Genomic DNA, 11,754 nt, shown 5'->3' with positions numbered 1-11,754 from the left:
GTCAAGACAAGACCCTGGTGAGGAGGACGAGCATGCAGATGAGCTTCCCTGAGACGGTTTCTGACAGTTTGTGCAGAAATACTTTGGTTGTGCAAACACAAAGTTTCGCCAGCTGTCCGGGTGGCTGGTTTCAGACAATCCTGTAGGTTAAGAAGCCGGATGTTGAGGTCCCAACGTCTAAAATGACGTTGGAGGCGGTTGATGGTAGAGAAATTAACATTCAATTGTCTGGCAACAGCTTTGGTGGACATTCCTGTGTTGTGTAACAAAACTGCACATTTTAGAGTGGCCTTTTATTGTCCCCAGCACAAGGTGCACCTGTGTAATGATCATTTTTTTTAATCAGCTTCTTGATATGCCACACCTGTCAGGTGGATGGATTATCTTGGAAAAGGAGAAATGCTCAGTAACAGGGATGTATACAAATTTCTGCCCCAGATTTTAAAGAAATAACCTTTTGTGAGTATGGAAAATTTCTGGGATCTTTTATTTCAGCTCATGAAACTTTGGACCAACACTTTACATGTTACATTTTTATTTTTGTTCAGTGTAGTAGTATATATACAGTAAGTATGAATGGTATATGAGGATAGAAAACCTTACTGAAAACAGATCAACTTTGTGATTTACATAAATTCAATGAAAACCTACTTTAACACACACTGACTCTACTAAAAATTAGAAACCCCTGCTTATTCCATGACACAGATTGACCAGGTGTATCCAGGTGAAAGCTAGGATCCCTTATTTGTCACCTGTTAAATCCACGTCAATCAGTGTAGATGAAGGGAAGGAGACAGGTTAAATAAGCATTTTTAAGCCTTGAAACAATTGAGACATTGATTGTGTATTTGTGCCATTCAGATGGTGAATGGGAAAGACAAAAGATTCAAGTGCCTTTGAACGTGGTAGGGAAGTAGGTGCCAGGCGCACCAGTTTGAATGTGTGAAGAACTGCAACGCTGCTGGGTTTTTCATGTTCAACAGTTTCCTGTGTGTATCAGGAATAGCCCACCACCCAAAGGACATCCAGCCAACTTGACACAACTATGATAACCATTGTAGTCAACCTTGTAGAGTCCATGCCTAATGTTTTGTACACAGTGTATTAACAGAATTGCACTTTTCATGTAGTCTAATTTTGGCCAGCTGATAGCTTAACTACCAATCAAGCAACATTATGGACTAAACGCTTAAATCCTGTTGCTGCAGGATTATTTTGCAGCGAAAATACAGGTCAAATGACATTTTCTCAATTGCTTGAGCACATTTGTTCAAGCATAATTCACTTCTTCAAAAGAATTAACACGCAGGCCCAAACTCAAACCCTTTTGCCAAAATGACACATTTAATTTGCAAAATGCATTAAAACTCTCAAAACATTAACTACATGACACAAAATCAACAACCTACAGTTGAAGTCGGAAGTTTACATACATTTAGGTTGGAGTCATTAAAACTCATTTTTCGACTCCACAAATTTCTTGTTAATAACAAACTATAGTTTTGGCAAGTCGGTTAGGACATCTACTTTGTGCATGACACAAGTAATTTTTCCAACAATTGTTCAGACAGATTATTTCACTTATAACTCACTGTATCACAATTCCAATGGATCATAAAATTCCAACTAAGTTGACTGTGCCTTTAAACAGCTTGGAAAATTCCAGAAAATTATGTCATGGCTTTAGAAGCTTCTGATAGGCTAACTAACATAATTTGAGTCAATTGGAGGTGTACTTGTGGATGTATTTCAAGGCCTACCTTCAAACGCAGTGCCTCTTTGCTTGACATCATGGGAAAATCAAAAGAAATCAGCCAAGACCTCAGAAAATAAATTGTAGACCTCCACAAGTTTGGTTCATCCTTGGGAGCAATTTCCAAACGCCTGAAGGTACCATGTTCATCTGTACAAACAATAGTACGCAAGTATAAACACCATGGGACCACACAGCCGTCATACCGCTCAGGAAGGAGACGTGTTCTGTCTCCTAGAGATGAACGTACTTTGGTGCAAAAAGTGCACATCAATCCCAGAACAACAGCAAAGGACCTTGTGAAGATGCTGTAGGAAACAGGTACCAAAGTATCTATATCCACTGTAAAACGAGTCCTATATCGACATAACCTGAAAGGCCGCTCAGCAAGGAAGAAGCCACTGCTCAAAAACCGCCATAAAAAAAGCTAGACTACAGTTTGCAACTGCACATAGGGACAAAGATCATACTTTTTGGAGAAATGTCCTCTGGTCTGATGAAACAAAAATAGAACTGTTTGGCCATAATGACCATCGTTACGTTTAGAGGAAAAAGGGAGAGGCTTGCAAGCCAAAAAACACCATCCCAACCGTGAAGCACGGGGGTGACAGCATCATGTTGTGGGGGTGCTTTGCTGCAGGTGGGACTGGTGCACTTCACAAAATAGATGCCATCATGAGGAGGGAAATTATGTGGATATATTGAAGTAACATCGCAAGACATGAGTCAGGAAGTTAAAGCTTGGTTGCAAATGGGTCTTCCAAATGGACATTGACCCCAAGCATACTTCCAAAGTTGTGGCAAAATGGCTTAAGGACAACAAAGTCAAGGTATTGGAGTGGCCATCACAAAGCCATCACTGACCTCAATCCTATAGTAAATTGTGGGCAGAACTGAACTGAAAAAGTGTGCACGAGCAAGGAGGCCGACAAACCTGACTCAGTAACACCAGCTCGTCAGGAGGAATGGGCCAAAATTCCCCCAACTTATTGTGGGAAGCTTGTGGAAGGCTCCCCGAAACGTTTGACTCAAGTTAAACAATTTAAAGGCAATGCTACCAAATACTAATTCAGTGTATGTAAACTTCTGACCCACTGGGAATGTGATGAAAGACAACAAAAGCTGAAATAAATCATTCTCTCTACTATTATTCTGACATTTCACATTCTTAAAATAAAGTGGTGATCCTAACTGACCTAAAACAGGGAATCTTTACTCTGATTAAATGTCAGGAATTGTGAAAAACTGAGTTGAAATGTATTTGGCTGAGGTGTATGTAAACTTCCGACTTCAACTGTACATCAAAACATGCAACTTGTCATCTAATGAAAAGTTATATCAATCAATCATTGCACAACATCCCAATAAATTCTTTCAAACAGGTGGACTCTTTTAGTCATGAATAAGGCCTGATTGCTGATTGAACAATTTAGCAAATATGTTTTGCACACAGGTTCACATTCATGTGAGTAATTTGTATCAGCTGTGACCAAATGTTTAATTTTGACGGCAAATCATTTACTCAACTGACTTTAGAGTATTTTGTAAAGAGTTGTGTTTACTGCTTTGCAAAAATGTGCTTAGCATTTGCATTGTGTGTGAAAGCAATGAGAAATGACTTACAGTTTTACACCAAATAATACTGTTGTGCTCATTAGGTTGATGGAGATCAAGTGGACCCCAGTTTAATTAAAAGTGTCGTATCAATCGAGAAAAACTAAGATCCTACACCTGTATATGTTCAATAATCACACATATTTTCAATCTACTCGTATTTATTGATCTGTTCAACACATAATTCTACCAGGTGTGTCAAGATAAATACATATTCATCGTGGAACAGAAAAGGTCAGGCACTTGGTGAAAAACAAATGTTTTCTAAGTCAGAATTGTACTTCTTTCTCCGACTTCTCAATACTACTACAAACCAGTTCTTTTCTGTTGATCTGAAGAAATAAATGATGGGTGACTAGAAGAAAGGGTATGCTCAGAGGGATGTGCTACATGTATTTGTGATTTGGGCCTTGACCTGGGCTGACTAACTACAGTAAAAGTATCCCTTGCCATGGATACTGTGAGATGATCAGAACATAAGGATACATGCAAGAACATGCATATCAAGACTGTCATAAGATTCATAAAGTGAAGTAATGGAAAGAAATATTCACTGTCAGTTCATAGTGCAATTAAAAAAACTGATTGTAATTTCAATTATATGCACAAATGCCATCAGTCAGCCATCCTATACAATATTATACAAATTGTAAAAAGATATATTCTTTGGACTACTCCTGCTACTAGCTCAGACTAACGTAACAAAATTACTCGATTTGAAACCATTCATATTTTTGGTAAGTACTATGTGCATACAAACAAAACAAACACATTCACTCTTTTCTATGGCCAATCACAGAAAAAAAAGAAAAGCAGTGTACATCTGCAAATCAGAAATAAACATAAAATAGCTTTTTAAACAATGCGGGTATAGCCTAGTAACAAAGGAAACCTGCCATCCCCTCCCAAATGAATCATCTTAGCACACACACTATGCATACCCGTATAACATTACATGTTCATGTTTAGAGCTTCTGAGTGTGCCTAATTTGTGTCCTAATTACAGTGTTCTGTGAAAAAATGCCTTATGACAGTGTACTTTGGTCAACTTAAATAGCATTGCATCTTGGCTAGACATAACTGAAACGACAAATAGATTGCATCCAATCTAAAACAATGATAGCACTGAAACAGAAGTGGGTTTCAAATTAAATACTTCGATTTGAGCAACGGAAAATGCAAAAATGACTAGAGCCCTATTATTAGAGGCCTGTACTTTGGAAGAACTCACATTAAGTTATATTGATTTTGGACACTTGTTAAGTCCTTATTAGCAACATATTTCTCTAATAAATTAAGATCATTTCCATCTAGCATCTTTTCTGTCCATTGCTTTTGTACAGGAGCACCTTTCTCAACTTTGTATCCAGTGTAGGTGACATTTATGACTTTTCACTTTCCAGCTTCCCCCACTCTCTAGTAGATTCCATCAGATGGCGCTGGCCATGACCAATCCAGACCTCCTGATCACTGAAGACTCGGCCACAAAACCAGCAGCTAAATCTTAATAAAGGCTCAGTGCTGCGCGGGATTGCGTTCACCACTTTGTACTTCTTTCTGCTCATCTTTTTCAGCTTCATTTTCAAGATGAATCTCTCTTTCACTCTGCACACACGTTCAATCGCTGGGGCATTTGCCCTAAACATATCACAACCCATGGCTGCAAGGGCCTTCAATGTTTTTCGAGACAGCACTACTTTTTGGACCTCTCCTTTGTACCTGTGGACTGTTTCCATTATATTTGTGACCTCGGGAATGTCTGTGTCTGGGTGATTTAGCACTACAACAGGCTGGTCTCCTCTTGGACGTGTAATGAGTTGAGTGGGACTTAATGGCAATAGCTTCAGGGTCCTCTCCACATCTCGAGGGCCTGGCTCCCAGTGATGCACAGCTGCTGGTGAGGCCTCTTCTTCTCCCACAACTTTCCTGAAGGCTTTTGAGAGGGGCTCGGGAGAGTCTTCTGTGGACGGCTCGCTCTTCCTCTTTCCGTTAACTCTCTGTTCATTTGTCTGTGGTGAGAGGCAAATCCTGTCAGAGCCCTCCTGTTGTCCTACATCTCTTAGCATGGTATTGGGAGGAACGTCCTGAAAACAAATGTCTGGAGTTTCGACCGGATACTCTGACAAGTCTGTTAACAAAGCACAATTAGTCCAGTTAAAAAGGGAAGTAAAACTGCTACAAGAATGTTGACTCAAGTTATTGTCTATCAATAAAGCATAGAGTGGCATGGACAGAGTCATGCACGACAGGTAATGAGAAGTAAATATTTGGAAATACATTCAACAAATCATGTTTTATACATTTCAGTAAGATAGTTTTGATTACCTTGTGGGGAAGTAAGGAAATGGAGTATGGGGGAGGGAGACATCATGATGACCTGAGCTTCTGTAGTTCCAAGCCCTTCCTGGTTAGGCTGGTTATAGTTCACAGCCTCCAACTTCTCCTCCGTCATCTGGCCCAAATCATTTCCAGCTGATTTGGCTCCATTAGATACATGAGGTAAGCCTACCCTTGGACAATCTTGGCCATCCAGGACATGAGAATTCATGCCATTGTTCATCCCTTCTGTGTTTTCAGAACTGACATCAGTGTTTGGAAGCTCCGCATTTTCGAAATTATATTCTAGGCTACTGTTTGTTGGGGTGCTCGGAGCGATTTTCAAATTTGGCTGGCTTTTATCAACAACGACTAAACTGTTCTGGCTCGTAGTGCAAGTTTTAGATGTGGTGTTGTCTTCCTTAGTCTCAATGGAATGTAAGGATGTCTTTGTTTTGTCAGAGGTCTCTTGCATTGCTGATGGTATAACCTTAAGAACCAAATGTTTTTTGCCGTCCACCATTTTGAAACCCATGGCCTCTGTAGTGCAATTGGGAGGAACTAAAATCTTATTTTTTACCATGAGGGCACTAAGGTTGTTACCTCTGGGGCTGAAATGCCCAGGGTTTGGAATTAGGCCTCCCTCTGACTTTGACGACCTAGTGACCACTTTGGAGTTCTGTTTCTGGTCAGTCTTGGAACATTTGGACTGTTTCTTTTTGCCATTTTCGGCTGACAGTGCTCTTTTAAGAAATTGCTGCGTCTTCTCCAAAGTTTTCTGTGGGTGCTCTAGTCTGTGGTAATCATTCAGCAAACCTCGTCCCGACAGGGGAAGGGCACCTTGTGGCATCCACTGCATTTCCTTAACTGGCTTCTTCTTCAGGAGGAGCTTTAATGTTGGTGATGATTTTTTCTCCACAGTTTTAGGGCCGACCACTTTCTTTCTCACCCTTTTTTTGTCCCCCATAGTCTTGGAAGAGCACAGAGCTTCAGGAAAGGATTGTTGCTCTTTTTTACTTTTCTCCTTTGGCAACTTCGACATCTTGGTTTCCTCTGCCGTATCTTCACAGTGATTCACATCTTTGGGTTCTGCATCATTTCTGTGCACTTGGCCAACCCTTGTTTCCTGGTTCTCTCTATTTTCTTGAGTTTGATCATATTTTACTAGCTCGTTTAGGGTTGAAATAGTGGCAACATCATTTGGTGTCAAGAATGATCCTGGACAACTGGGTGGCTTGGTCTTTGGAGGAATACTTGAATTTGATTGGCATCCATTTGCATTGGAGTCCCCAGCACTAGTTTGAGAAGCAATATTCTCTGATTCCTGCTCAGTGACACACGATGACGCCTTTGTTGTGTCAGAGGTCTCTTGCTTTGCTGATGGTGTAACCTTGAGAACCAAATCTTTTTTGCCTTCCACCATTTTGAAAGCAATTGCTTCAGTAGTGCCATTCGGAGGAACTGAAATCTTGTTTTTGAGCATCAGGACAGTGAGGTCCTTGCCTGTGTTTGGGAATCCAGGGTTGGATATCATGCAGTTGTCAGAGTTTGAAAAGGAAGTGATGGCTTTGGGTACATTTGAAAGTACAGTCTTAAGAGCTTCAGCAGGCACAGACTTCTCTAAAAATTGCTGGGTCTCCTCCAAAGCCCTCTCTGGATTTGACAGTCTGCAATATTTATCCAGGAATCCTTCCCCCGGCAGAGAAAGACAGCCTTGTGACATCCAGTTATTTTCCCTCACTGTACTCCTTGTCACCACGTGCTTCAGTCTTGATGATGAATTACCTACTGGTTTAGGACCAACCTCTTTCATTTTCAGCTTGTTTTTTTGGCTAGTCGCTTTACCATGGATGGTGGCAATGTGCTTAGTGATGATATCTTTTCGATGCGCTATATAGTCACAGAACTGACAACTGAAGGGGAATTGTGCTGTTTTGGCCATGAAATGTCTCTGCAAATCTTGGTCAGCAGGATTTGAATGATCAGCCATGCCACCTGCTTGCGGCACCATGTTATGTAGATACATATGCTCCAAGAATGCTCCTACATCTCTTGTGGAGAACTTGCACTTCTCGCAAGAGTAGTGGCCATTCAAGCTGTGGTGCGTGTTTAAATGTGCGGTGAGCTGCAAGAGAGTGTGCTGGACATTGTCATTGCATATGTTGCAGCTGACAAAAGTGTCTCTGTGACCTAATTGGTGAACTTGAAGGTGGGAGAATTCCTGTGTAATAAAACCGCACATGTCACAAGGAAAGATTTGTTGGCTTCCTGGGTGAGTTTCCTGAAAGTGCCTCAGTAAGTCATTAGGGCTGAATTCTGTACTACCGTTGCATTCAAAACATCTAAACCTAAGTATATTTCCATAAACCTTTGTCACACGTTGACTCTTTTGTGTTTTAAGGGGTATCTTCTTCAAATGCCTCTGCTCTGTGCTTTTCTCCTTGTCCTCTATCTTCTTCGGCCCATGCTTATCTTCTCTTTGCATAGTTGGGGCCTGAACAGCAGCTTTCCTGAGACGGAGTCGTTTGTGCCAATTTTTGTCCTCATCATCGAGAACTTTAATTTTACCTCCAGCGGGGACAGCTACTTCAGCATGTGCTGGATCCATGTCAATTCAGGCCCCTGTAACAGATGTAAAATAAACTATCGACAGTTGATTTGCACGCCAGCAATTCATTATAGACAATGAACCTGTGACCTCATTGTAAAAACCTTTTCACATTTCCAGTCAACAATATTGATTTAACTTGGCTTCATCTTTTTGAAAGAAGATGACTAAATAGCAGAGCACAAAACATTTTCACCAAACTCAACAATCTCCTGGTCTGTAAACTGGCAACCGTCAAAGACCATATGCAAATGTCCCCTCAGAATCTACAGTCTACAGCCCACATAGAGACCAGATCTGAGAAAATAACATATTAGAGATGCATGTTTGAAATGGTCATCACATTATCCTGATCTGTAATCAAGTATATCAACTAGAATGATGTTGTGTTTGCCTTTGTTCTTACCACAGACAATACGTAAAAAATCTGTAGTGCAGTAGTCTTCACTGTAAGGCTAGTAACTAGCAATCTTCTCAATTCAAAACTGCTCTGTAGCCTACCTGTGTGACTAATTGCCAGTGTAGTGCATGATCTCACAACCCACATCATGGATAAACCTGATCCACCTGTTGCAGATTCAATGTAGCCTATTTACATTTGAGACTTCAGGCTATTGTTTACTCAAATGATGTGCCATGCAAGTTTCTCAATGTGACTGACCAAAGGACTTGCTACAATTCACAAAATCTGACCAAACTTGCATTTAAAACAGGTAAACAAGCCCACCTGTTACCTATGGGTCTCAATAGAAGAAAATATTCAACGCTAAATTGATTGCTTGCCGCTAAAGAAAGGTTATTACGGAATGTTACTGTTAACTTTGCATTAGACCAAAGCTGTCAGCCATTTCTGTTGTGCTGTTTGGCTTGACCAAAACAAACTGACTGAGAAGCTTCATTAACATGTTACAAACAAACGCGTTAATTTGTTTTAAAGCAATTCATATTTTGCTTCGACGATCACTCATCGTCACCTTTGCCTCACTGCCTGGTAAAACATTTACTGTGAAGTATGAGCTTTTGGACGGCTGGCTGACGTGCCAGTTGATTGATTTGAATGAAATATACATAAACAGCTCATGTGAGAAAGTAGGAAGAAAAAATGCATGACAAAAAGTTTATACAATCAATGTATGTGAACCGAAATATATTTACCGCAGAGTAAAGCTCCGATACAATTGGACTACGTCGATGTATAATTCGAGACTTCGTTTGTTTTTTTCTTTTGTAGACTTGACAGCTCAGCGAATAGCAGCCATGACAGCTTCATCCGGGGATTACGCACAGGAAAGCTCTTTAGCTGAGTACCAGAACGGATGAATAATGGCTCATGTACCGCTTTTAGCCGACATGATAGAGATACGTCCGAAGTCGACTATCCACGCGTGTTTTATTATATGGCGAGTCGATATAGTATTTTTTTAACTTTAACTTTGAGACACGTGCCCTCCATTAGTTTATACCAGTGTTATTACTGTTCGAGGGAGTCATAACAAGATTAAGCTACACTTCCTTTGTCTCTCCAGCCTACTGTTCACTGAACAGGATGATATGGCCCATCTCTTCCTGGTGTTTTGTGCTGTCAGTGAAAATATTATTATGCAAAGCAAAAAAAAAATGGGAGATTGCACCCATTAAAATAATAATAATACAATTTGAGGTCATTAATGCTCGGTAAATGTTCACTTGTATGTGATAGTATTTTTGGGTAATGTATTTGTTAGTAAACAAGGAATTGCATAATTCCCTTTTGACCACCTTAAAGGGGCAATCTGCATTTCAAATAATAACAAAGTGGGCACTTTTGTGGGGGGTTGGAGAAATGTAACCACTCTCAAATTCATAGATAGAGCTATGGATGCAAGGACAGATCATGTAGGATATCAAAATGATAGTGTTAACCGTGTTTTGAGGCTATACAGTGTTTGTTTACAATTTAATTGTTTACAGACAATGGAGTAAAATAAGCTTATATTTCAGGTTCTGATGGGGTACGACAGTTTAACTAAGGTCATGAGGCATTTATAAGTCATATTCTACAAGAATCAATGGGCCGGTATTATTCATTTAATATTCAAAAAACGGATGGAGCAGTCACAGATTGCCTCTTTAAACTTTGCTACACAGGTGTCAGGGGTGGGATGGTGCCTCAATCAGACCATAGAAGCCTGCTGATAAAGTTACATGAGAGACCAGAGGTTCTGGATAGAGGAAGCAGGAGGGTACATGCCCATGTCCTTTGCTGCTATGGGCAATGGAAAGGGTTGTTGGACTAACAGATCAGGGAGTTGGGTTAAAGACATGTTTGGGATACAGCGCTAATTGAAATATTTTCAAAAGTCTTCTTTTGAAATCTGTGAAGACATTCATTTAGCTGCTTGAAATTATGGTAATACTTTACCTAAATCCTATAGTAATGCTTTATTATTTGTCACATACATGTATGAGGAGTTATAATATCTTATGATACCCTAAGGTTTATAATAAGTTGTCTCTATGTAGGACATTTTAAACTGAGGATAATTATGAAATTATAATAAGCCATTATAAGACAAGTCTTACAGTGCATAATAACCACATCATGATGCATTATATGTGCAGGTGTTACCAAAATGATTCAGTAGGTTTTCAAAAAGTCTTATAGTCTGTGCTGGGTTTTCGGCTGTAACATTGTTGTCCCTCTCTTTTTAATTCAGCTGACCAGCTTGGAGCGATCTTTCGCCTATTCTGTATTTGCTATGCCCGGATAAAAGTCAGTACAGAGAGGGCCATGAAGACTAGTAAACCTTTATATCTACAGAAAGATGGTATTTGTGTGAGACTTACTCAATTGGCACAGACTAAAATACATCATAGAAATAGGTTTATTTCAAAAAATAATATTGAGTGTCAAATAAATGTAAATTAACTTGTCTTTTCACCCTTTGAATCCTTTCCATATATTGTTTCAAACACATGGTGCAAGAAAGTACATGAAGGACCAATAGGCATATACCAACCGATGCATATTGAGCAGCCCATTTGTTTGGTATAATCTGTGTCCAAATCAGACAAACACATGCATATTTATTGAAAATGTTCTCGTATTTTTTGCTGTAAGGAGGTCTGGGGGGTCTGATGTCAAGTCTGATAGCTACAAAATGTAATTGAACTCTTAAAGAGATGGGTGGGGATGAGGCTAAAGAGGGTGTGAACAATGCTGAAATATTGAAAGCATTTAATTTTTTTTATTTCAACTTTATTTAACCAGGTAGGCCAGTTGAGAACAAGTTCTAATTTACAACTGCGACCTGGCCAAGATAAAGCAAAGCAGTGCGACAAAAACAACAGCACAGAGTTACACATGGGATAAACAAACGTACAGTCAATAACACAATAGAAAAATATATAAATACAGTGTGTGCAAATGTAGAAGAGTAGAGAGGTAAGGCAATAAATAGGCCATAGAGGCAAAATAATT

The 11,754-nt window shown here is 39.8% G+C and overlaps 1 protein-coding gene across 1 annotated transcript; it reads right to left on the bottom strand.

The window, feature by feature from the left end:
• Positions 1-3,513: 3,513 nt before the first annotated feature.
• LOC129836151 (zinc finger protein 518A) lies at positions 3,514-9,855 on the bottom strand. Its single transcript, XM_055901989.1, has 3 exons — positions 9,450-9,855; positions 5,696-8,308; positions 3,514-5,498 (listed from the first exon to the last, which is right to left on the bottom strand). Exons 2-3 carry the CDS (start codon positions 8,292-8,294, stop codon positions 4,753-4,755), a joined length of 3,345 nt encoding a protein of 1,114 aa, XP_055757964.1. The 5' UTR covers positions 8,295-8,308; positions 9,450-9,855; the 3' UTR covers positions 3,514-4,752.
• Positions 9,856-11,754: the final 1,899 nt, after the last annotated feature.

The sequence above is a fragment of the Salvelinus fontinalis genome, chromosome 37, assembly GCF_029448725.1.
Source record: "Salvelinus fontinalis isolate EN_2023a chromosome 37, ASM2944872v1, whole genome shotgun sequence".
NCBI lineage: Eukaryota > Metazoa > Chordata > Actinopteri > Salmoniformes > Salmonidae > Salvelinus > Salvelinus fontinalis.
This window is presented reverse-complemented; position numbering and strand designations above follow the sequence as displayed.